Source organism: Passer montanus, unplaced genomic scaffold, assembly GCF_014805655.1.
Source record: "Passer montanus isolate IOZ18808 unplaced genomic scaffold, ASM1480565v1 scaffold35, whole genome shotgun sequence".
NCBI lineage: Eukaryota > Metazoa > Chordata > Aves > Passeriformes > Passeridae > Passer > Passer montanus.
Genome location: NW_024368263.1, coordinates 4,632,706 through 4,660,185, shown reverse-complemented (window position 1 = coordinate 4,660,185; position 27,480 = coordinate 4,632,706). Strand labels below are relative to the sequence as shown.

The following is a 27,480-nucleotide window of genomic DNA, read 5'->3' as shown; positions in this document are numbered from 1 at the left end:
TTAATATTTTCTAGTGGAAGTACTGTCTCAGCTAATGTTTAGCTGACAAATATAAGCTTTTTACCTTTAAAGCACACAGCAGTGATATTAATTCTTTTGCTAGCAAAAACTATTAAAAAGGGAGCTGTACAGCTGGGTTCAGGATATACTCTGTATAATTCATCAGGTCTCTTCTATTTCTGATTTCAGTAATCCACTGAAATATTTATGGCCTTGCCAGAACAATGAATACACAGAGTTATCTCTTTAGTTGTCATTATGCTGCTCCTTCCCAGGCAGCTCTTGCAGTGAGGAAGGAAAGGTCCAGCTCCAGTTCATCAGCTGAAAGAATGTCAGAGGTGTTCCCTCAATGCACACTCCTCCCACAAACTGGACCTTGCAGGAAATAATTTTCCCTAATACTAAAAATACAAGATACAGCATCTTCAATATCAGGAGCCAAACTGACAGAAGTTAACCACGACATGCCTGTCCATGTCACAGTTACAGCTGAATTTCAATGTAAATGAAAAAGGTAAAAAGGGGAGAGGGAACAGCTGATGTTCTGGCTGATGAACTACAGCCAATGCACAAAGTTATGAACACTGCTGTGTTCATAAAATACAAGATTCAAGAACAAAATAGCAAAAATGTATAAACAAATAATGTATAATAAATGTATACATAAATAGCATTTATTCTGTTGTAATAAACAAACACACCAGGCCTGCAACAAACAAAAGAAATATGAATACGTAATAATATTGGCCCTTTTCAAAATAGCAAAACTGTTATTTGTGAAGGCTTGTTACTCTATAGCTGAGTTCCACCCACACTGTCAAAAGAACAGGAAGGGATAACTGACACTTTCCTGACTATGGAATGGTTTTGGCATTTGAACACAATACAGCTGAAAAATCCCTAAACAGAAGAAATGGATAGATGCAATGTTTCAGCTTTTAATGTCAAAGATGTAAGGCATTGCCCAAAAATCAAAAGCAATTTAACCATCAAGAGAACAGGCACTAATGGATGCTGAGCAGCAGTTTCTAGTCTCTTACCTAGTCAGCATTCAAGGAAAATGAATATAAGATCCAGGCAACTAAACTTCTGTCTGTAGGATCTTCAAAATCAAATGCTTAGTGACTGCCAAGATCAATATGAGTAAATTAAGTAGGAGTTTTGGAATCTATATTACTTTGGATATCATTTGAGTGAACTTCAGCATGACTGCCTTGTGTCAGATCCCAGGCTGAGAGCAAATTACAGGAACGTGATGGGATAAAATAGCTCCAAATTCAGTGCTTGAGTTCCCACTGAGTGGAGAACCTGGCTTCAGAGCACTTCCTGGATGTGGATGGCTGGAATTGTGTCAATTACAGCAAGATTGTATTTTTGGACAGAAGTACCAGAGGCAGAAGGAGAAAATAGGCAGCCAAAATACTTGAAAGCTGTGTTATAAGAGTGCCCATTTTGAAATGCTGATTGCCTGCTCTTTGATGAGGAGATAAGTATGTTCCAGGGTTAATCAGATTTTGGTCATTACCAGTGTATTCCTTTTCTAAATTTGTAATAGAAAAGAAGAAAATGCTATCACTATTCTTTTTAGCATGATTTGCACCATATGGTCTACTAAGTGCAGGCAGCAACTACTTTTAAATGCTGCAGTTCTTTACTGAGGCATTATTACCCTGTGTATGATGGAAGGAATTTCAAGTGTTCAGGAGATGCTCACATTCTGCAAAGCAGAACGGCCTCTCAAGACTTGGTTTCTAAAAAGAGCTTACAGGCTTTAAAGAAGATGAAGAATGGCTCTTTCACGGGATGAGCTTGATGATTCTGTTTATTACTTCATTATTTGCATTTTGGGATCTGGAGGATCCTGAAGCAGTAAGCCCTGGAAAATGAGCTGTTGTTCTTTTTCCAGAGTCTTCGCTCGAAGAATCACCAAAGTGCCTTCACAGAGCTGTCACTCAGCCTGCAGAGCTGAAAGCTGATCTGCAGCAGTATCACAAGGCAACATGTTCTTGAAGATTTTCAGGAATACACTGAACTTCTTCAAGCTTCTTCCCTCAGGCAAAACGTCAGGCTATTATAGAGGAAGGGGATAGTTTGTGCGGATAACTTAAAAATATGTCATTTTGACCTGGTTGTCAAGGAAGATTTTTTACAAAGGAAGCAGTTTTCTGTTGGAAAAACACTCTACAACCTTTTCTTGGCACCCAGACTTTGCTTCACATGTATTGTAAATGAATCAAAGAGGAATTTTGGCTGGGGCTCCTTTACTTCATATTTACAAGAATGAAGCAAATAATGAAAGAGGAGTTCTAAATAGAAGGTAAAATGTACCACAAAGGTTTCCCAGCCAGACATTCTGATCCACTGAGCAACATCAAAAATATTAACTCCAGTTGTCTCTCTAAGAATTCACCAACAAATTATTATGCTGTGGACACCTTCCTGGGAAAAAGAAAGCCCTTCAGTCTGCACTGTAGTCTCTATTACACTTTTCTCTTTGATGGAAGGTATTTATGAAATGCCACATACACAAGAGCCCCCTTTCTATGACAGTCCATCTGCAAGAAAACTTCAGATCACATGGAAAACATTTAGTGAGAAGCTGGCAGAGAACACTGCAGACAGAATGCTATTACACACTTCCTTTCCCTTAACTACTTTTTTTTGGAGGGGGAGGGAGAAAAAAGCCAGTGAGGTTTAAAGCTTTAATCTCATACCCAAGCTTGTCAGAGCCCAAATCTATCTGTAATGCTCTCCAAATCAGAATGAACTCGGAAAGATGACGTGCAATCTTTAAATCCTTCTCTGCAGACCTATTTTTAATTCTCAGGTTCATAAAATGGATCCCAGCTGAGCCTCCAGAGCTTTCTAACATGTATTTTACCTATTATGTTTGACATAACCACATGTTAGAACTCAGCTGCATTTAGAACCAAAAGTTTTCTTTGCACAATTTCCTGTGTAGTGTAATAAGACCAATTCAGTGTGACAGAACTATGATTATCATAGGTGGAAAACCAATTATCTCCTCTCCTGGTCACTTCTATTCTTTTCACTCCACCGGTAACTCTAATATTCTGGACACTTTGGAAAAAATTTTATCTTCTTATTTTGCTTTCTTTGACACAGAATGAGTAATAAATTAATGATTTTTAAATAACATAAACTATTTTTCATATCTTATTTTCTCAACAACAATTTTTTCAATCTCTTTCTAAATTAATTCCTGAACAGTCAAAACTATTCCAATATTTGATACAATAATTATGGACAACCATAATTAATCACCTTTCCAAAACCTCCTGTGATGTACCATTTCTATTCAATTTTTATTAATCAAAAATGGATTAGAACTGACATGCCTGCTCAACTATAGGCAAATACCATCAAAATACACAATCATTTCAATGATCTGAACCAGGAATTATATGACAATTCAAACCTGTTTCTTAGATTTTCAACTGATGCAGTTTCTTACAGTCACTCTCATGAATTACCATCATTTTCACCAATGGGAAGAGATTTCTGTTCATGACCTGAGGAAATACGTGGATATCTCCAAATGGAACTGCTGCCTACATTCACTCCCTACAGCAACAACATCCTCATTAAAACACTTTGATACATGTTCATGTAAATCCAGCAGAATAACATTTTGTAAATATTCCAGTATGAAAAACAGAGAATTAAAGTAATGAAATTCTGCTAGTTTTACATGATTCTGGTAATTTTCATATTCCTCACTTTGACATTAATTTTGTGCTTTAAGTTTTCCTGTGAAGAAATGTACTCTGGAATAACTTTATATTCTAATTATAGTTTGATGAAGATGCAGCCTGAGCTGACACTGAACCAGCTCTGTCCTTCCATGCTAGGAATGATTTATTCAGCCAGTTCACATCCAATTTTAAATGAAATGATCCATCTTCTTGGCTGATGAACTGATACCAGATTTCAAAGCACACAGAGATGGACACACTCACTCACAATCTACTTCCAAAATGGCACGGACAGACTTGGCAAGGTCCCTGGCTTCTGCTGCAAGAGCTGCTGTGACAGTAGGTCCGACCCTTCCCAGCCGAGCCAGAAGTGCTTTAGTGGACAATGTTCTCCTGTCACTAAGATAATAAAAAAATAAGTGTTTATTTGGAATATGATAAAGGAAACTGCTCCTTTCCATAAGGTAAACTTTTCTAAAGTGGTTTTGTTCTCACTGTATGAAAAAAAAGATTCACGCTCCCAAATCAGTGAGTTTGCCCCAGCAGCAGTCCTGGCTGAACAATGAAGGTTTTTGGAAAGTTCAATTCAAATAACATTCAGAACTCAAAATGCAGTGTCAAGGACTCAGAGGGTGTCAGGAAGAATTTTCATACCAGCATTTAAGAAGGGACACTGCTTCATGGGACCCAATTCTTATCTTCTCTGCTGTTAGCCAGTCAGTTTGTCACCTTGGCTTAGTATTTGATAATTAATCCATTCACTAAAATAAATTGTATGAACTTCATAAAACAGACAACACTGTTGTTGTGTGCAGTGCCAATGGGAACTGCATCTCACTGATTATCTATGATAGCCTAGCTGGTCTGAGCCTGCCTAGGTTTTTTGAAATAAAGTTCCAGTTCACTTCACTTAAATACATTTGATTTTCATGAGAGCTGTATTGAAAAAACTGCAGGAAAGAGACTGAACAATTTTACTGTTACATAAATATTAATGAAATGCTATCTGCAATATATAGGCACCATCATGCCAATTTTCTGAAGGACCAAAGGCTGCTTACACCTTCTTGAATATCCCCAGCAGCTTTTCAAACAAGAAAAGTAACAAAATGTAAATGGATATACATTTTATCAATTTATTTTTATGCTACTGTATTCATTGTGATGCAAAATCACCTAGGAAAATCTAAAAAATATATTTAAAAATTATAACCCACTGTTAAGGTTCCTTGCATTTTAACTAATCATTAGTACATTATAATTACTTTATGGAAACATCCAGACAATCATAGCTATGTAATTACTAACTGTTTTAATTTAATTCAGAGGTTTTTAATGAAGCTGTACCCTGAAAGCCTAATTTATAATTCATGCCATTCCCTCTCCTTCAATAAAATGACACCCAGAACTATACAGTAAAAATATAGAGAAAACCAGCTACAAGGCAGTTCTTTGAGACTTGGAAACAATAGTAGAGTTTTCCACTATTAATATTGCCATTTCATTACCTTAAAATAGTTGAAGAAGTAGAGTTATCTGAAAGTATTTCATGCACAACCTGTTGGTCATAGTCAAGAAGTTAACAGTTTATAAATCAACACAGTCAAAAACTTAATACCTTATAATTTGATGTTCTACTTGGGAGTGGGGGACTTGGTTTGCAATTAAAGAGTCTAGTGTCTCCCAGCTAGAAGTGCACAAGTAAAAAACCAAAATACTATAACCCCTTTAAACAAAGTAAATATAACAACATCACTTTTTTGTTATTGTTTCATAACATGCCAAAGAATTATCAACTATTAGCTTTTGTGCCTTTTTCTTCTGAGGAGTTTTACGGAACTCGATAGAGTTTAGGTGGAAAAAATTATCTGATCATTTTCATTTGCCCAGTACAGCAAAACACAAAGATTATGTAAACCTCTGGATTAATTTGCACACTTACACATCATCTCTATTTCTAGGAACAAAAGAATCTCTGCAAACTGGTTTATAGCCATTTTATTATGCTCATTCCTCACAAACATCAACAAAAAAGAAATTTCCAAACAAGATATTGTTAAAAATGAAAGGCAAAGTTACCTCTACAAATTGTAGCAATTTTTCAGTGGCCACCTCAAATGTCTTCCTGGCCGACTCTGATTTCCGCAGCTGGCAGTCAAGCACTGTAACCCTCTTTCTCAAGTCATGAATGTTCTCCTGGGAAAAGTATTTTAAGGCTTTTATTCTAATAATTTTCCTCCCTTGGATCACACATAGTGTGAACAGTGTGTTTGGAATGTTTAACACGCTCTTTTCTACATTTCTGTAAAACATAAAACTGGAATGCCTGAGCAGCTGGCAAATCAGCACCAAACTGCAACAGATTTTGGCAAATGATAGAAAGGTAAACTAAAATTCGAAGACAACAGAAAACAAAGAGAGCTTGAACTGACTGATGAATGGATGAAAAATACCAACCTGATGGTGACAGTATCTCAGCAGGGTGCATAAACAGCCAGAACAAACTCAGTCCCCTGGTTTGCATCCATACAGTAATTATGGCACATCTTGGAGGAAATCACCCCCTAGGATGCCTCTGCATGCACTTGTATAACCTATTGATCAGTGTTATGCATCCCTTCCTCCCTCAGCACAGAAGATGTGAGCCCTGTTAGATCCAGCTGTGGAGGCTCTGGGTTTCATTAGAGCTCCTGGCACCGTTCCTGTGACAGGACCATGACTAAAGTCCCCACGTGTACCTGGGTATGTCTGTTTAGCACAGCTGTCTGCGGGACACAAGATCTAGAAAGATCTCTCCAAAATACAGAAAAACCATTGTAGTTATAAATAAACTTTTGCATCACACTGCAGGTGATCATTGTGAAAGCCTACAACTGTGGTGTTCGTGAGGCTCTCCAGGACAAGGGAAGAGATGAATTTTGACTCCATGTTCTCAGAAGGTTGATTTATTATATTGTGATATTATATTAAAAGAAACGCTATACTAAAACTATTCTAAAAGACAGAGAAAAGGATATATCAGAAAGCTGAACAAGAGTGAATAATAAAAACCTGTGACTGACTCCTCAGAGTCTGACACAGCTGATGGTGATTGGTCATTAAAACAATTCACATGGAACCAATCAAACAATCACCTATTACATTCCACAGCAGCAAAACACAAGGAGAAGCAATCAGATAATTATTATTTACATTCCTCTCTGAGGCTTCTCAGCTTCCCAGGAGAAGAAATCCTGGCAAAGCGATTTTTCAGAAAATATTACACTAACACACAACCTACTCTAAAACCCTTACAAAATAATCAACAAAACCCACTTACTAACTTTACTGGAAGCAAATAATTTGTTTGTACACACTGCACAAAGCAGCAGAACCATCATCTCCCTGAATGTCAAAGAATCTGTTGATTCAAACACCTATTTTTGGTTATTTCACTGTCCAGTCTGGAGAAGAAGCTGGTGAAAGAACTCACTCTTTCACACTGAAAAAGTGAGAGGGACCAATCTGATTTTTATTTATGCATCAACATATGTTATATTCTGTTTAGTGAGTGTGTTTTAGGGGAAGATTTACTCAGGCATTAAATTAAAAAAACCAGGTGTGACCCTGCCTGAAACTTGATACTGCTTCTTTTGGGTAAGAAATGCAGAGATTCAAATCTCCACACAGGTACTGCAGTACTCAGCCAGAATTTCAGGAACTCAAGCTGGAATCTCTGGAACAAATGTCCAGGGAAACAACCCATACTCTATGAATTTCTTAAAATTTGGCTATTTACAGAAAACAAACAGTGATGCAAGAACACTTCCATAAAAGATGGAACATCTCACCCAGATGTTCAGAAAGAACATCCAGGGTGTGATTCACCTTATCACTCACAATCAGATGACAGGAATTCCTCCTGGGAGCCACAGCTTCCTAAGCTGTTCTCTGCAAGCTTGTTTACCCCAGAGCTGGACTCTACCTTCTAATGTCTTGAAATATTAAATTAATTCTCAGGATGAAACAAGGAAACTTTTCAGTCAGTTTTCTTCACCAGGTCATATGCACATTGGTTTTTCATGAGAAAAACAAGGTAACCTCACAAATGCCAACCTGCTTGCACTTGTTCAAACTGTGTCTAAAACGTAGGTCAGGAGTTATGAAAAAAAATTTTGAAGTGCATAAAATATTTTATTTCTTAGCCTGTTCTGAAATGCCTCGCTGGAGATGAAGCAGACTTAAAATATAAGGCTCAATTAAATTTTTTTTGCAGGATTAGTAGCATTCAAATGATTACCTTGAATAAATTTAAATTTACTTTGGAACAGGACTGGACTTTACATGGTTGTTATTTGCCTAACAGAAACATAAACCTGAAGGCCATTTTCACATGAGTACAATAGCATACAAATATGTGCAAGGTGTAGTCTTCAAAGACAACATATCTGCAGCCCAGAAACTATTCCATGCTTAAGGTTTGAGATGTGCCATTCTGACCTATAACCCACATATGCTGGGAGCTCCTGTTTTCCTAGCCCAAAGATGTCTGGATAAAGGAAGCCTTGTACACTTCACATTACCCTCTTCAATCCACATCATCCCAGTTATTGAATAATAAAAGACAAACAGTGACCTACTTTAGAAAAGCAGATGAAAAGAAAATGAAAACCAGATACATGACAACAGCAAGGAAACCATGGTAACTCTGACAGGCTTTGCTTACTTTATTTTGGCCGGAATGCTCAGCGAGCTGAGCCTTCAGCTCTCCAATTTCAGCCTCTAACAGGCGAATCACCTCTTCATAGTCCATCTCCATTCCCCGGGCCTGCCTCTGAGCAGCCTCTGCCAGGTGAATTCTGCTGCGCAGGGCTCTGCTCTCCTCCACAGCTGCCTTGGCTTCCTGCAGGTTGTATAATTCAGTGCAGAAGTTACAACTCCAGCGACCAAGGAAAAAACAGATTTAGCTCACAAGTATTGCAGTTGGCATCAGGGCTACCTGTTAGTGTTCATGGTTAGAGGGTTCAATTGCTGATTTTTAACATTATGTGCAAATGAAAACCAGGTATGTACAGAGACAAAATTTTATTAATAAATGAAATATCAAGTTCTATAATTACTGAAAATCTATTTGAATGAAAGGTTTTCTTGAAATGCACCAGATGCTGTTGATCTGCCCCATTGCTTCCACACCAAAAAAGTACCTTAATGAGATGTTACTTAATTTCATTTTTATTGCATGAATTCACACTCTAGTTACAGCTCACACATCATGTAGACAGACTTTTAATGCAAGTAATTCAGTCCACACTCTTTTCAGAATCAGTGCTTCTTTTATAAAATCAATTTTTCTGCCTCATTCCTGGTCCTACTATGCTCCTAATATGCTGGATTATCACAGAAGAGTGATAGATAAAATTTATATCTATATCTATATAGAGAGCGAGAGATAGACAGATATAATGTACAGAAAACCAGAAACTGTTAGCTTTTAATTCAGCTAACATAATCCCTAAATGTTGCAAAATCTCCTTTCAAGATATTGCTCAGTTCATTTTAGGACTGAATATTAATTGAAATTAACTGATCAGTAAATTAGAAAGCCAAACTAAAAGTCTTTACAGTGGATCAGTTTACACTCATCCAGGAATAAAACAAACAAACTGCTCATACAAAATGTACAGGCTCACTGGCACTAAAATCACTGAACCATCTTTTCCCTCAGCTATTAATTAATCTGTAAGTAAAGTCACTTTGCATCAATTTTCTCAATAATTAAAGTTATCAGATTTAAATACACAAATTCACATAGCTAGAAGTTTTTTGTAGAAGTTGCTCAGTTAAGGATACTTAGGTGAATATTCTATTCCTGGTCTACCTACTGCATCTTATAATTATAATTATATCCTGGTTGGGAATGGAACTAGAGGGAAAACAGGTGGGTGTTTCTCCTCCCATTGAGAAGAAACACATGATGACTCTTTAACATGGAGGAAATAACCTTCTAGAAGCTAGGTTTGAAATTGCTGTTTCTAAAAAACCCAGATGACCAGATCTTCCTGTTTTGTGGAAAAAACTGCATATAAAAGGTGTCATAATAGAAATGTCTAGAGAGGTCAGTTAAACTTAAAAATACAGATTTAATTCTTTCCTAATGTAGAAGCATTTGTCCTGTACAATCAATATCCTTCAAGTCAGGTTTTCCTATATTTTGTGATAATGGTCTTTCTGTAAAATGCTCCATCAATCTCAGCTTCATTAGAGCTTCATTCTCTACACTGTTAGTCTTAACAGACAATATATTGTGGGCCATAAATCAGCTAATCTCAGTGACATATAACCAGTACATCATCTTCCTCATCTCTGCAACAGAATACCAATTTGGACAATGGCCAGGGACATCCTGGTCTCTCAGAAAATAGAGCAGTGGAAGTAACCACACATGCAGAACAGTAACCCCATTAGTGAACACAGGTGACATTGCTGTTGCATAATTTAGAGGTTTCTGTTACAGGGCACAAGCACTAAGAGATCCATTTAAGTGACCTTCATTTTGACAGCAACTAGAATAATTCTCTTTTTCCTTTGGAAGCATTAGGTGAACTGCACAGGGACCACCTGCACCTGGAAGCACAGACTCATCCCAAGCTTATTGCTCCATGTGTGCTTTTCCTCACACTGGTGTCACTGCTGTGTTCACCAAGAGCAGTGTGAGGGTCATTACTGCTCACACTCCCTGACAGCACAGCAATCACCCCTCCTGCAAGCTGCTCCTGGCACTCCTTTTTCCTAGAAACAACTCAGGGAACACAAGGACTTCTAAGAAGTTATCAACCTACAGAAGCAGAGGTCAAATTACTGCCTTTGGGGAGGCACTTTCTTGCCACTGTAAGAAAAAAAATGAGTCAACAGCAAGAAGAGCTGGGTCCTGCTGCTACAGAGGATGAGTTGGGAGCCTTCAGCAGCAAAGGCATCCTTGGGAAACAGGCTGGAGGTGGGAAAAAGACTCTTGGAGACAAAAGTGAAAAGATTCTGTGACGTTAAGTTTGACTAATATAAATGAACACAGAGGCCTTGAGAAAGGGTGGCATCTTAAAAACCCACACTTAGGAATTATTTAAATAAACTGACATAAGAAAAGTGAAGAGAAAATTGCTATTATGAAAAGGGAGGTCTTCATTTTGAAAGAAGACATCCTTGAGATAAAGGTTTAATCTCTTATAATCCAGAATTGCCTTTACTCCTCCATTGTTTTTTCAGAACCCCAGTTGTTGAATATTAATTTCTCTGTAATAGCAGACTAAGTATGACCAGATTTCAACAGTGAAAGACCTAAAGGAATAATTAAGGAACAATGGCTTCTTACATTACAATGAAACAATTACACACACTACAACTGAATTAGCAAAATTGTCTGACACACCAGAGCTGTTTGCTAGAGCAGAGGGGCACAAAGGGAAATGATTCCATCAGGTTTTCCCATTCTCCAGTTACTGGAATTGGTCCTGGGGGGGCACAGTGGGCTCTCTCACCTGGCAGGTAAGGGCGCCCCACCAGTGAAGAACTGATGGGTCATACCCACTTCAGCACATGAGCTCTTGTCCCACTCAAATGTATGACAAAGTGCCCAGGGCCAGGCTGGACAGGGCTTGGAGCAACCTGGGATAGTGGAGGGTATCCCCTTCCATGGCAGGGGGTGGAATGAGATAAGCTTTAAGGTCCTTTCCAACCCAAACCAATCTAGGATTCTAAGACATAACAGAGAGGGGATCTGCAGCTGCTAATATTTCATTTATATGAACACCTCATGGGACTCATTGTCCTGATCTGGTATGAAGCCACTACAACCAATAATGAACAACAGCTGGAGGAGAGAAGCTGAATCCTTAAAAAAGCAACTTCAAGGTAGGTGTTTCTTCCTAAGCCCTGTTCTATGTCTTCCTTGGATAAATTTGAGTTGTAAGAAGGTTTCATCCAAGTTTTATTCCAGCCACCACAAACACCAGAACTAAGATATTCTTTTAAACTACATGAAATTGTAGTTAAAAATCAATTGTGCTTGTTGGTTAATTCTACAAAAACTGTATATTGAAATAATCCTTTAAAAGAACTTTGAATATCTTTACTATGTATTAAAATAAAAAACCTAATGAAATGAACCAAACTTCTTTCAAGCAAGGTGAAATACGTTAGATACTGCTTCCAAAAAATAGCAGTCATTCAAATCTCCTATTTTCCCCTTAGAGAAAGCAACCACAGAGTAGCAAATCTCAGCCCTATGAACCAAGGCCAGGAGTTTGGGATACCACAAACAGTGGTATCTCCCATTTTCTACGTTTAGCTGAGTGCTGCAGCTGACAGAAAGTGCCCAGAAAAAGCTGTAGTACAGAAGGGATCATTGAGGCTGAAATACCCCAGGACTCTCAGGCAGCACAGGATCCAGTCCAACTCCTCCAGGAAGACAGAAGACATCATTACAGATTTCACATTCATGCTCTTGGCAAGACTTCAGGTACTCAAAAGTGCCTTTCTGTGTCTTCTGCCAATTTCAGCTTACGTATGATTTCAAGGAAGCCCCAAAGATATAGTGCTATATCACAACTTCAAAGCAAAAATAGATCAATTAATGACTTTTAATTGTCTCATACCAATATTAGAAAATAATTCCTACCTCACTGCAAGTTTAGCAGCATTTCTAATCTTAAGAGTTTATTCATGCTGTTCGTTACTGAGTCAAGCACTGTTTAATGAATTGGTACTAACAAAACATGTTCATTAACCAGAATGTTTGTACCCCTGTCTTAATTAATCTGTAATCTCTGCAATTCACAATTAGTAGAAAACAGAAATACCACAAAATATACATCAATATATGACTGGTAACCTAAATCCTCATTTAAAACCTTGTTTTTTTTCAGGAAAGCAGTCATTTAAAAAAGTGTTTAAATTATGCTGAAGTCAGACCTGAAGCACAGCCTTAAATTGGGTTTTTTGTTTAGTTTGGTTGTTCGTTTCTTTTAATCAGGCCATTAGGGTTCAATAATGTACTCATTAACTCCTTTCACTAACGAGCTCAAGCAGAAATGCACATCAGAAGTTAAATGGCAACTTGTACTATAAGTAGCCTATTTTAAAAAAAACTTATCACCATGAATCTCAGTGCCAATACTGCTTTTAAACAACAGAAATATATATATATATAAACACTTGAACATGCACCAAGTATAAACAGAACAAAATGTCCATTAAAAACCCACTTTTACCTCTTAAAATAGATCATACAATGCTGTAATTAAATATAATTTAGTATTTCTCTTTCACTTCGCTACATGGAACCCTTTCAATGCCTACAAGAAAATCAGTATTTATCCCTGGGAGGTTTGCAGGGCAAAACTGAATTTCACCACCACACGAGAGTACCTGAGAAAAATAAAAGTGGGAGGACCTCGAGTGGTGGCAAATGGGCACTGCTGCCACCTAAAACATCTTAAACCAGCCCTGTCCCAGGCTGCCTTCCCAGGAAAAGCAGGTTTGTACTGGGGATTGTACTCTGTACCAGCTCTAGTCTGGACTAATGCACTGAACAAGTGTTCTGGTCTAGAACAACACAGTCAAGCCATTAGAGAATGGGAACTTCAAGTGCATTACTGGAACAATCTTCCAGTTAAATTTTATCCAGAATATAACTCAATTTATTTCCCACAGTGTACAGAAGGAAACAACACAATACTAATGGAAAAAGCTTTCAAGCAAGCTCTTGTATATTCAAGGAATAAAAAGTGATCATGAAGGTGTTCAACGACTCTTAGGAGCAAAATATAAAACTAATCTTAATACAGGGCAATTTTAAACTTTATCTTGCATTTTCACATGACATCTGACATGAGAAACCTGCAAAGAATAGGTGCAGCAGTGCAGGAGGGAAGGAAAGCAGTCAGCTCATTAGAAGGAAAAGCTGACAGGGTGGTCAGGAGGAAGAGGGAACAGGAAAGTTCCCTGGTTTTGAATCCAGGCTATAAATGACAGGAGACTTACATTTAATTGGGAATTTCCTTTAAGAGACACAAGGAAGCCAAATACTCTGATTTATTGGCTCATAATTATAGACAGATTTGGAAGCAGAAACAAGACTTTCCTCAGAAAACCCTGACTTCAACTTTTTTTCCTGGTAATTTTTTCACATTTTAGACTGGTTGACATATAAAGTAGTTAATGTTAGGACTGTAAATTAAGCAACTGTTGCCTAAGAACAGCAAAATCTCCTCAAGAACACTTCAGCCTAGAAAGGTTCTACTACATCATTATCCCACTTCATTGATCCAGCTGGTCTCAGGATTCCTATCTCAATTTAATAGCAGAGAAATAGATTACTGCTCTAAAAACTGAAGAATCAATTCTCTGCTTTTAATCAAAAGCTCTGTAGTAACACAAGAACCACCTTTGTGTTGAAATCAGTGTGAAAGTATAGTCCATAGGAGCACTAAGAGAAAAAGAAGTGCTCCTTTCTCCCTTCCACAAAAAAAATGTAAAAATTTTAAAATTATTATAATTTGTAAAGACTTCAACATACTTGCTTGACTACTTGTAGCTGCTCTGCTAACTGCTTCTGTAAATTCACAGATTCAGACAATTCTTCCTATTAAAAAAATAAAAAAGAATAATAAATAAGTTTAAAGAGAAAGAGTTTTGGTCCTAAAGCAATTAGCTCTTTCAAAACTACAGATAACAATACTTAACTTCTATCAACAGCTTTTATAAAACCATCTCTAAAAGCTAACTTATCTGTGAGTTCATTGATGCTGTTTAAGTTTCCTGAGTATTTTAGAATTATTTACTGAACATTTCTGGGATGTGTGTAAAAGAGTGTAAGAAATCAGGCAATTAATTATAGATGGATCATTGTCAGTTTTCCACATCAGCAATTTAGGGACACCTGGTCAGTATTCACTGTGTTTTATGAAAATGAGGTTCTTTTTTCATTTCAGTGCAAAGCTCTCAGAAGAAGAATCATGCACAGAACAGAGAACTGACCTCTGGCCATTTCAACCCAATGCTTCTGTAATTTACAGCAAGAAATTTTTTGGACCAAGGGGCAATTTTTAAAATTGTCTTTACCCCAAGCTCAGTAGTCCTGTTCAAGAACCAGAGTTATGTATGCTGAACACAGAACGTCCTATCTTATGGTTTGCTAAAAAAGAAATTCAGGACCATAAGAATTTGGTAGCAACCTGCAGTATTAAGAAATAATATTTGTTGCTTTAGGACTTGGGAATTTTGTAATGCCTGGGAAAATATGTATTAATTTTGCACACAGATTAATTTATCCTTCAGTTCTGATTCTTTTCAGAAGTATCAGCACGCGTTCAGACTCTGCAGTTACTAGGATCACACATTTTTAAATAAAATTGCCATGCAAATCAGTCATTTCTCCAAATTCACTTTTGTGAAATGTTTGCTTAGTCTCATTCCTCTATAGACCAGATCAAAAAATGTGTTAGCATTCAGTATAATGGCTAAAATTCACTGTCTCCACAAATATATTGTAAGCAATCTTCAAACATGATTAGGACTGTTTTCACTGCCATTTTATTTATCTATGAAAAACTGCACATGAAATTCAAAGAACCAGTAAATTCCTATATACATTCAAAAAAGCCTCTAGTCTCTTGAATAATTTAAAGCAAATAAAAAACAAGTGTTACCTTTAATTTGCTCATTTCTTTTAAAGCTTCATTTCTTTCTTTCTTAAGTTTTTCCACATCATCCTCTAAGGAATCACAGGTTACAAACTGTGTGTATACAAATACAAAAGGTTGGAATGGATTGCTAACTCTGCCTTCCATAATCTTTAACATCTTATATTAAAAGTTCTTGTTAGTAAAACAAGAAAAAAAAAATCTTAATTTTAGGATGATTTATAGATCTGAAAATGCTAAAAATGTTTAATAAAATTTTAAACAGATTATTTTCCAAATGAAAATTGCTTTTCCTTTTAAAATTGATTAATAAAGTGTTTTTTGAAGTATCAAGAATACATCACTACTTTAATATTTTAAATAATAAGGCATTTTATTTTAGTGTTCATATACTAAAAATGCTCTTTTTTAAAGTCACCTCTAGAATAAAATGATTTTCATTGCAGCAGCAGTTCAAATCACTGGGCCCAGTAATTGTTTCTCACTCACACAGGTTGTAGCAATCCAAATTCTATTAAGAAACCTCAGTAAATCAATGTTGTCCAGACTTACAACAAAGGACAATTTAATTACATTAACTACTTTCTACAAATTAGGCTGCTTAAAAACCTTCACAGAAACTAGGTTATCTTAAAGAACCCCATGCTGCAGAGCTGTTTTAAACACCTGCCCAACATTTGGAGTTATTTTACATACAATAAACTCTCCGATAATCTCCTCCCAACTGTTAAAACACTGACCAGGCACACATTTTACCTGTGAGTCCTGTAAGCTGGCAACTTCACTGATCCCAAAGGTTTCAGATTTGTGGCCATTATCAGTTGAATTTGATTGCACAGACAACAGATTCCTTGAAACTTCAAGAAAATCTAGGAAAAAAACAGTTCAGATTTTGCTGCTGTAGTCTGGAAGTTGAGTTTAGTAACAGATCACCATGAACAGCCACTCTGATAAATGCAGTATTCTAAAGGAAAAAAAGAAAATCAGAGAGGTATCTCCAGAGAGAAAGTTCTGGTAAAGCTGGTAAGAATAAAAATGCCCAAACATATTGTGGAATGAAATATCTTCAAATCAAATTGTGAAGGAGAAAAGAAAACCAAGGTGGTGTGAAGCTCACCTGCGAAGTACCTGAGAGTTCTGCATTTGGCAGGTGTCTGTGAAGAATGAAATAAATCTGCACAACAGGTGTACACACCTGCCCTTCCCACTGAGCTGACCTTACCAGAGGAGACAGGAAAAAGGAAAAATTTCCTGCTGGCTCAGAGCTCAAGGTTTCCTTTCTAGACCCTTTAAACCCTTGATAGAGGCTTGGTAAAATTGATGTTGACCAGGTTGAAAATTTTAAATACAAACAGTCTCTAATGCACAATCAATATGACTTAGATTTCCCATACATTTTGGATTTAAAAATTCTGCTCCAGAGTTTTTAAATCCAAAATGATTTTATGGCAGAAAAGTGGAAATATAAAGGTCTGTTTACTCCATATGAAATCTGACAGAACATCCAGTATTTTTCTTGCTGATCTTTTTGGATGTTTAAGTACAAAATACTATTTTTCACACACTCGTGTTTTTCATAGACTTTAGGAAAAGTAAAATTTCCATCAGTTTTAGCATCAGAACCATCATGTCTCACAGTTTCTGAAAAATATTTTTAAATTGTCCATATCATCAACCAAAATTGTTACAACCACAAGAAGCCACTCATTCTGATCAGAATTAGGTTTAACTGGAAGAATTGTGATGGTCTCCCTGCAAACCTGTTTCTATCTGCAACAGCTGAAATGTTCTTGCTTCCCACACACTAAAATTAAGTGATCCATGAGTTTACTTGCTTCAAGAAGCCTCTTTAACCATCAAAACTATCCCAAGTGATTTCTGGAAAAATTACAGCTCCCCATTGTCAGAACAAAAAATTCAAGATTTTGTGAGCACAAAATAAAACTTTCCCAAGGCTGCCCTTAATAAAATAAATTTGTGATTTGCATTCCCACTACTTAGTTTCAAGTAGAACTCCAAGCTTATTTTTATACAGCAAAATAAGGTTCTTGCCTCAAATTATCATTTTATTTGCAGCAGCAACCCAATACTGACAAGAATTATATTAATCGTTATTATACATAATTTCTGTATTCCTACTTTTCATTATTTTCTATGGTAATTAACAAATTATTACCTCCAAAAGATACTGTTCCTTTAGAATCTTTATGAAGTTGCTGCCTTAGGGCTTGCTGCTGTTCATCTGTGAGCTGAATCCCAAGATAATTCAGTGCCTGGAAGGAAAAAACTTATTTTGGAGTGAAAAAAGAAAGGACTAAGGATAATGACTGCAGGGACATGGGGGAGTAATTAAAGAGCTACACTTCAAAGAGCCTTTGTATCCTGGTACACTCTCACTGACAACACTTTTATTCCAGAGCCACTCAGTGACTTTTCCTCCTAATTGAGAGATGTTCAGATATTATTTAACCTTGAATACAGATGAGTGTAATAAGCAAACCCCTTTGTCCTTAATAACTGCTTTAAAAATCCTGAGGGATGTTCTGATTCCCAGAAGAGTTAATCAGTAATTAGATTAACAAAAACAGTAATTTGCCCAATACATAAACTGAAATATTGGCCTGCAACATGAAAGAACTACCCAAACAGAAAATTCTGTCTGTCATTTATACTTTAAAGTTGGTCAGCCTAGCAGTATTGCCCAGATGTTTTACCTGCATCATGAAGGGGGAGGAAGGAGAACTCAAAAGATTTTTAAGTTATTTACCCTCTCCAGCTTTTCTGTTTTGAGATGAATACTCAAGTTCTTTCCTTGGAGCTCATAATCATCATTCTGGCTGGGGGCAGTAACTAAGAAATAAAAAAATAAAAAAAAAGTAATAATGGTGTAGTGGTAACTATTGCTTTGAAAAAATTTGTCCTGAAGCTCTGCTCATCAAGTGGATGCCAGCTAAATACCCACTTGCCAAAAATACATGTTAATCCTTAGACTGACTTAATTTTTTAAAGGACATAATTGTAATCAACGAAAATTATGTCTATCAATCACTTCCACTGTTTTTTTCACATAAAAAATGACAAGTAGGAAATTAACAGAAAATAACCAGGAATAGCTTTGAGTGATCCATCAAGCATATGGCTTCTCCTTGTGGCATTTTCTCTTCTCTGAGAGATACACAGATACTCAGGAAACAGAAGGGGAAACACACTTGTGAATTCCAAGAGAGACCTCCAAGGCACACCCTCAGTGTAAGTGACAGCTGCCACTGGCACATGGAGTGATCTAGAAAACACTGGGGAAGAGAGGGAATGACCTGTTCCAACATGGGAGGGAGCTCAGGCTGAACTCTGCAGGCTCCTCGGTATTTTTTCCTGGGAAGGAACTCTTTTCCAAGAACTCCTGTCCATTAAGCCATCACCCATCAGCCCCTTCTACCCTTACAGTCAGAAACACAAGTTTACAGGGGTTTTTTGAAGTATCACTTTGGATTTTAGATGTATACAAATAAAAAAATTCATTGTTTGCATTCTTTATTTTAGAATATAATGTAGGTCTTAAGTCATCATTTTGGTCTTAATCAAAACCAGTGTTTGACAAGTAAAGAAAGGATCTTGCAGTTTGAGATTCTCTCTAAAGGAACAGAAGGAATCACAGAGAATTATTTTTTTCATTTTTTTTTTTAGTTTCACAGCATATCTGTTTCCAAGCTCAAAGTAATTTACATTCTCTTTACATGCCAAAAGCATAAACCAAAATATCTTGAAAATCTCTGACATTAACACCTCTCACATGCTATATTAAAGTCTGAAGACAGTGGGCTAGAACCTTGATGGAATTGGCTCAATTTCCCTTCAGCTCAGAATGAAGAAGCTTTGTGTGTGAGTTTGGGCAAAAACTTCTCCAAATTATGCTGATTTTTTCATAAAGTGTTAAAAACAAGAGTATCCCATCTAAGAGATGCTTTAATTTTTCAAGGTAATCTTCAAAAATTCATCCTCGAAAAAGGGCAGCATGAAAGAAGTGTCAGATTTTTCAAAAGATGTTCTGTTAAATAAGAAGAAAATGAAACATGACTCGAGCTGCAAGTATTTGTGCTTTCTGCTCTACTCCCTGTGCTCTTCAGATGTGTTCAGAGACTGTGCCCTTCCTGGTGCCTTCAAAAAAAGAAGCTCCTGTGTACTGAATTACATTAACCAAGAGTCTTACATTCTGAATATATTAAAAAATAAGACTTTTGTCTTGTTCCTTTGATTCAGTTGTAGTGTTTTGCATAGCCAATATGTAAAAACTGTGTGAACATTAATCTCCAGGTGCAGTCAATACTAAAACTTTGCCAGTTTCAACAGCCTACATTTGGTCAGCTCACCCTTCAAGAAAGGGAACCAATTGATCAGATTTGCAATATATGGGAACTGTTTCATTTTAAATTTGAATATCTAATATGGGGTATAATAAATGCAGGTACAATTTAAATAATATCAGTGGAGAGATATCTGGAATGGATCAGATCCTGTGTATTTGTTCTTCCTCTCCTCAGTATGTTAGACATGAAATTGAGAAGTTCAGCTTATGCTTAATTGCTACTGCCTGAAGAAAAAAAATATTCAGGTCTCCACAGAGAAATACTGAACAGAGTCAGTTCTATCAGTGTGCCAGTGGGGACTCCCATTATTGTGTCACTTGCATTTTCACTGTTTCTAAATACAACGTATTAGTTTCCCACAGGAATTGCAATTGTTCTGCTCAGATTTGGTTCTGACCACATTTCACAAACCCTGTTTTTCCTTAACTGTTGTTTTCAAAATAGATATTTCAAGATGTGATCAAAGTGACTCTTGTCCTTGTTACAATGTCATGACTCTAAAACACAAATATACATGATATATTGTATTTGTCAGTAACTGAAAAGCTGTTAAGAGGGCTGCATGTTAATTCTATCCTTTCAATATGCTGCCCTGATTTAAGCAAAAAAACCATGCAAGCAGCACACATGCCCAGAATTTCATCAAATCAAGAAAGCACAGTTTCTATGGCAACCTAATCTTGATCTATATGTGAGTCTTCATTATCTGGTTTCTACTGAGTCTATTATCATGACTGCTGTATAGCAAATGTTGTGATCACTCATTTTTGTTTGGTTTCAGCTGTTTGTTAGAGACAATGTAAGTTATATTTGACAGAAGCTACTAAAAATCCATTGATCTGTGTTTTATTTAGGAGTATAAAAACAGTGCAATATTCCCTTTTTTTTTAAAAGACTACTGAGTCTCACTATGCACTATGTTCTGTTTGACTGTTATTGAAAGAACAAGGAAAAGGGTGGCAGGGAATTAAATCAGCACTTGCCCGTGGCAGACACATCAGCAGGATTGCTGTCTAGAGCAGTAATTGGAGATTGCTCTCCCATCTTGACTCCAGTTTCCATCTACGAGAGGAAATGAAAAGTCATGAAATACCATTTCTAAAGCAAGCCAAACCAGAAATACAGGTTAATGAAAAAAGGGACAGGAAGGAAGACTGGGGGAAGAAAAAAGGGCTGGAGAGATCAAAACAACCCCAGGAGAAAAAGAAAGGCATGGAGGGGTGGTGGTGAGAATGAACAGCATTGGAAAAAATCAGACTGGGGCCTCATCAAAACTTTGGGTTTTGAAAACCTTCACAGATTAAGATAGCACAGTCTCTCTAGGCAACCCACTTCAATGTTGATATCCCTAATAGGAAAGAAAAATGGGCAAGAATTTTAAGTACAAATACAAGAAGATTGGAGAATCACCTGTTTTGACTTTGTATTTGAGAACATTTTATACTTTCTTCTTCTAAGGCAATACTTTATTTAGCTTAAAAAATATGATAACCTGAAAATCTACTATCAAAAATACAAATATTAGTTTTAAAATCTTCTTTCTCATAGTCAACGTTATTTCTTTACACTAATGCTGAGCTGTATGAATTAAAACAATTGCTGCTTAGCCAAATGAATGGGGAAAAACCCCACAAACTTCTAGGACTTTTTTTAAGCAAAAAATCTCATTGTCACAGAGCAAGTATGAGATTGTACTGTACTCACACATATGTAGTAAGCAGGGAGCGTTTTATCTCTGAAATACATAACTATTTATATCTAATTCCAAAACTTCAGAGAAATAGTGAAGGAGAACTTGGTATCTCAGAACACAGTTAATGCTTGCTTAATTTGTTTTCTTACCCCAAGTCAACTAATTCCTCTCATCAGTGTGGTTTACTCTCCTGTTACACAACACGGTTTTTTCAAAAGTTTTCATATTCCAAAGACAATATTGTGCAGGGAAACAGACAGTCATTTTCTTAATAAAATGGAAACTTAATTACAATTAGGAGAAAGACAATAATTTGCTCAGTTTTTTACAAGAGGAGTAATAAATACACTCACAGCATCTGGAGGGAATGCTGAAGCCAGCCTCCCACTAGGAGAGGGAAGAGGACCAAGTGGTGCAGCCTCTTGCTCTCCATGTGCTACAGAAGATGTTAAGAGGCTGAAAGGATGTTGCAGATTCTGTGGAAGGCTAGGTATGTTTTTCTGCCTAATAAAAGCTATCTCCCAAAAATTTTCAAACCTAGAATACAAATGTAAGAAGTTTCAACATATTGCATACTAATATTATTAATAAGATTATACTTCTGCACAAATTACATGTTTCCAAACACCGTGTGTGGGTTTATTTAATTATTTTTCTAAAAGGATGTTCTGTTACCCATCATTACAAAGACAAATACTGTAATTTTTTAAAATATTAAACTATCATAATTTTGCAGGTCTAAACAGTGCACTTGAATCTTTTCTATGAAATAATATTACAACTGAGTATTAAAAAAAATTAGTGTCCCTCATTTCCTCTAAGCACACAAAACCACATTTCACATTAATCCGATCATAAATATCATCTATTAAACCATTTTGGATGGTTGGCTGTTTGACAGTAACAGATACCTCATCTTTGTTCTGTTGATTATGCTTTTTGCCTCTTCATAGGAGACTCCAATCATGGACTCCTTGTTGATGGACACAAGCTGATCCCCAGGTTTCAATCGTCCATCCTAAATAAAAATGTAAAACCCACAAACTTTATATTAATTGCTAACAATACAGAAAGAACTGCATAGTCACAGCACTTGGACACATTCCCCTGGTTCTGTTAGGACAAAAAATACCAAGAACAGCTCTGCATTCTACCTGTGCTTGACAACTCTCCAGAAATAAACAGCTTAAACAATCATCCCTTACCATTAAAGCAGTCATGATAAAAAATCATCAGAGAAAACAGACCTCAAACTGTATAAAGAAGAACTTTGAACTCAGCTAAACATTTCTATTTAAAAAAAACCAAACCAAAACAAAACCAAGGAAAGAAACAACAGATTTTTCCAGCACTGACCCATCTGACTTTAGGAAGCTTCTTTACTAATTAATTCAGCTCTGAGCTGGATTAATTTGTATTTCAAAAGCAAATGTTCATGGCAATACATGGAACTCTTCAGACACTCACTGGCCATATTAATGAGAAAACCAGATTGGTCTATTAGTACTCACCAGGCAAAACCATGACAGAAATAATATTGTCAGCTTTGTGCTTCTGTTGAATTAATTGCAAACTCTCTACCAGCAAAGAACATTTCACATTTCTGTCCCAGAGACTCTAAGACAAGACTTTAAACATGCTAGGCTAGATTTCTCAGTAAGAGAAGCTAAGATAGAGCTTTTTTTGCTCACATTTTAACAGAGCCCTTAACAATTCAACTGGAAATTCATGTAATTCACCTATGGTTACAGAGTTATGACATTTGTCTAATGTAATACACATCATGTAACACAGAATATGTCTCTGCTCTTCAGCTCCTAAGAAATCAAACACAAAATCACCCTATGTGAAAAAAAAAATTGTGTGCAGAAGATGATACATAGGAAATAAGTAAAATACCTTCTCAAAACCAGTATAATTTTACCTGCTTAACACCCACATACTATAATTTCAGCTGTGTCATTTCAAACCTATGCCAGTACTTTACTACCCTTTTTTTTTGTCACTTAGTGTTTTGGTTTTGATTAAACAATAAAGCTGTAGATCTTTCATTTTGCTTTCATCCAGCATGTTCTAAAATATCCAACAGTGCCCTCACACGGCAGATGATTAAAATATGCTTCCTGTTTCACCTTCCCAAACAGGAGAAGCAGTACTGGAAAATCACCTCTATTATTGCTAATATTAGAGCCTAATGGAAATTGATGTCTAAGCCTCAGTCTATTGATTATGCATGATAGGCTTTAAATTACATGTTCACAGTGAGAAAAATATTTTAGAAGCCACAACAAAATAGGAGAAAATAAAAGAGGAATGATTACCATTTATCTATTGAAAGAGGTCTTTGAGAAACATGGCATTTTTATCTTCCAGCTTGCATTTTAGGATTAAACTAGTCTACAAAATTCAGTAAGAAATAGTTATAAACTGCCTGGGGACAAAACCCACTGCTCATGAATTGAGCTTGTCCCTTCTTGCTGGGTCAGAGGCAAAGGCTGATTATCTACACTTCCAAATAACCATAATTACTCAGGATGCCAGAGGAGACACTTGGATAAACAGTTCTGTGTACCTGAACCAGGCAACTACATTATTTATTTACTTTGTACACTGACAAATCCCCCTGATTTACATACTGCATTCGTCACAAATTAAAACAGTAATCAACACCAATTCATACATTTTATTAGTCTGCACTTTCTGAATTTATTTTTTCTGATTTGCCTACACAATGATTTCCAACTGCAAGGATCCATCTAAATTAAGTCTCAGGGAAATACGATTTTTTGAATGTCCAAGAAACAAAAAGAGGTGCAATCTGTAGCTCTGTCCCATCATTCCTGATTTACCTTGCATCATGCAATCTCTTATAGAAGTCAGTTTTGTACCTTCTCATACATAAACTGAGGAATAAGATCCTCATTTACCTCAAATGAACTTAGGAATAAATTTTCATTACCGTGTAACTCTGTTACAGTGTAGTGAGGTAATTCTGTTAAAAGAGAAGGCAAGGAGGAACACAAACACATTTTGTATTTAAAATATGACTGCAGATGTAGCTTACCAAAGCAATTAAGGCAAAAATACAGGTGTCTGAAGGGGAAGGAAGGGAAAAAAGGTCTTTACCTTATGGCAATCACCACCAGGGATAATTTCTTGAATATATACCAAAGGCCCTTCATTTCTGTTAATTCCTCCCACAATATTCAAACCTAGGCTTGTTCCTTTGCAAACAGAGATAATCTGAAATGCACTGTCACTAGAGGCACAAAGAGAAAGAAAAACAGAATTACTTCACAGAACTAGATAATAAAGACTGAAGCAGTGACTTATTTTATCTTACAGGTTTTGCAAGTATGTATTACAGTAACAAATAGGAATATTAGAAATTTAATCTCAGTGTTCAAATATTACACTATTTACAACAAAATCAGCAACCTCTGATTTCAGGCACTTCTGACAATTACAAAAATAATTTATACTCTATTTTACAAGGCTAAAAACTCCTCTCTACTACATACAGATATACACTATATCCCAAGGCTTATGGGAGTATCTGGGTACACATAAACAAGGAACATTAATTCATTAGAAGACACAAAAAAAATTAACCTGATTAAATCTCTTCTTCTGCCACATAAACAATAAATAAATAGAAAAAAAAAACTTATTAGTCTGCAATGTTGATGGTATTATGAGCTACAGGACTAGAAGTTAAAATATAAAACCAAACTTCAAGACTTAGGGCTCAGCCCAAATTTTCCTGACTAGCCAAACAACAGCATTTCCTGCAGCTCCCACAAGAGAGGCACAGTCAGCTTTGGAGATTACTTTGGAAGCTTTGGGGATGGTGGTGGGACAGAATTTCTGCTGCTGCTGCTGCTGATGTTATCCTTCGGATGCAACTGAGGACTCTGTGACCTTGAGGATGACCCAGAAGAAAGGCTGTCTCTAGATTTTGCTTTAAAAAAAAGATATAATAATATAAATAACTAAATAAAAAACCACATTTGGGAAAAAGCACAAAATTTCAGCTCATGTAAGGAAGTTCAGTTCAGTAAATAGAAGACTATTTTAATATTGGAGAACAGACAAACTAAGCAATCAGACAACCAAAAAAATGCCTGCACAGTTAAGAACTGAGAACCACCCAGAGTTCCTGGAATAATTTTTAAAAACTTAACAAGTGATGATTTTTTACAAATTGGATGCAAAATACAAAACAGACCAATCCCCCATGCTATATAAAGGCATCCTAATTAGGCAGAGGTTTCAGAAAGATTACAATTTATAGTGTTCTAGATCAAATTTTTATTAGCATTTTGTGGCACAGCTCACCACATAATACCAAAAACCTTCCACATAAATAATTAATTAAAATTGAAAGTCGATACCAGTATATTTATTTAAAGAGCTGGGGAAACTAACACACAAATTCCTCAAGGTACATGTGTGTTTTGTCTGACTTTTAGCCACTTCCTCCAATACACCTCCCCTAAAATAAGGAATTTTAAGTTCAAGTTTCTACTCCACCCAAGGCTGATTTTTGCCCCCCAGGATTGTTTCAGGCTGGGAATTAATCTCTCACCAGCTAACTGATGTGTTGGAGAAGTTCTTGCAGATGTTGTGTCACTGTGAGAGCCATACTTATCCATTAGGTCATGAAATTCTTTCCTGTGCCAATAAAAAGATTTTATTTGTCAGTTTGAATGGACCCTGTGAAACCTGCACTGCTCGTACTGAACAACAGGTCCTCCTCAGAGAAGGAAGCTCAGCCTCCACTGAAAGAGGAAAGCCCTGTCAAATGGTCAGAAAAGGCAAAAAAAAATATCACGTAATGCATGATAAAGATGGGAAAACAACAGACTACGGACAAAATGGACTGTTGGTACAAAAGCTTTATTTTTTACCTCTCTTTACCCTGAATTACAAAACTTTAAAAACTTGTCATATAATCAACTACAGATAATAAGAAAGTGGTACTACCAAGCTCCAGAACAATTTATTTATATTAGAGGGAATGAGATTATACACCTATAGCATAATCATGTTTTTAAAGAATGCTTTTAGTTCAAATACACTGAACAAGAACCCAGAACAGACTGACAAAGATATAGCTCCTTACAAACAAGAGGACAGAGAAATATTTGTTAACTACTAAAAGTCAAAAGCAGAAATTCCATGCAGACACCAATCATATTGTAACAGGCAGGCAAAGATTACATCTTGTGACAGGCATTAAAGAGAATACAAAAACACTTGATTCATCTGATATTGAATCCAGCCTAATTTAAGATAAATGTTTATAATCTGAGCTCTGATTACCACAGTGATAACTGATTTAAAAGATATAAATAGAGTGATGTAAGTTAGAAACATCACCAAATTAATATTACAGAATTAGTCAGAGAGAAAAGAAATTAACTGACTGAAAGGAAAGTATTTCCCAGGTCATTCCAGTTTGACTTCTGAAGGTTGTTCAAAAACAACATTTATTGTACTAATGCTGGCTGTGTTTAAACATAAACACAGCTGAATGTAAATCAAATAATCTTTAAGCACAGAATGTACAGTCAAAAGGTGGCTGCTGAGGGACTGCATGGAGTGGTAAATTCTGCCCAGGCCACTGCACTTCCCCCGCAGAGTGGTTAAAGGACTGATGGATTTTAATTATTCAAGGAGTTTACAGGAACTAGGCCAGTATGCTTTAGATAAAAGCAGATTAAGAGTGGACCTCACATATATCTAGGCAGTCTGAAAAAAAGGAGAGATCAGAGGCCACATAGTGATTGAGATGTCTGTCAAATACAAAAAAATGAAGGAACAGAAAGAGGAGGCTTAACTTGGACAAAAGGCTAAAGGAATTTAGAGAGAAATCCTTTATGGGGAGATTACTCTGGAAGTGGAGCATCTCAGGAAAGGCAAATAACAGCAGATATTCTTGCAGTGATTATAAAAAAATAGTTACATAACAGCTGTTTTCTCCTGAGATTTAAGTCGAAAGGGGATACAGATCTGGTTTGTCACATTGC

At 36.4% G+C, this 27,480-nt stretch overlaps 1 protein-coding gene across 5 annotated transcripts in view; it reads right to left on the bottom strand.

Moving 5' to 3' along the window:
- STXBP4 (syntaxin binding protein 4) overlaps positions 1 to 27,480 on the bottom strand; it is a 64,835-nt gene that overhangs the window by 26,077 nt on the left and 11,278 nt on the right. For all 5 annotated transcript variants that reach the window (XM_039716064.1, XM_039716065.1, XM_039716063.1 and 2 more), the window contains 15 exons: positions 26,037 to 26,122; positions 25,280 to 25,409; positions 24,575 to 24,707; positions 22,360 to 22,466; positions 21,802 to 21,985; positions 20,739 to 20,817; positions 18,159 to 18,241; positions 17,568 to 17,664; positions 16,148 to 16,260; positions 15,398 to 15,484; positions 14,266 to 14,331; positions 8,422 to 8,598; positions 5,796 to 5,912; positions 5,225 to 5,274; positions 3,985 to 4,115 (listed from right to left, as the gene is read on the bottom strand). In XM_039716064.1, coding sequence (XP_039571998.1) covers positions 3,985 to 4,115; positions 5,225 to 5,274; positions 5,796 to 5,912; positions 8,422 to 8,598; positions 14,266 to 14,331; positions 15,398 to 15,484; positions 16,148 to 16,260; positions 17,568 to 17,664; positions 18,159 to 18,241; positions 20,739 to 20,817; positions 21,802 to 21,985; positions 22,360 to 22,466; positions 24,575 to 24,707; positions 25,280 to 25,409; positions 26,037 to 26,122 — 1,640 coding nt within the window. The remainder of the gene's footprint in view (positions 1 to 3,984; positions 4,116 to 5,224; positions 5,275 to 5,795; positions 5,913 to 8,421; positions 8,599 to 14,265; positions 14,332 to 15,397; positions 15,485 to 16,147; positions 16,261 to 17,567; positions 17,665 to 18,158; positions 18,242 to 20,738; positions 20,818 to 21,801; positions 21,986 to 22,359; positions 22,467 to 24,574; positions 24,708 to 25,279; positions 25,410 to 26,036; positions 26,123 to 27,480) is intronic.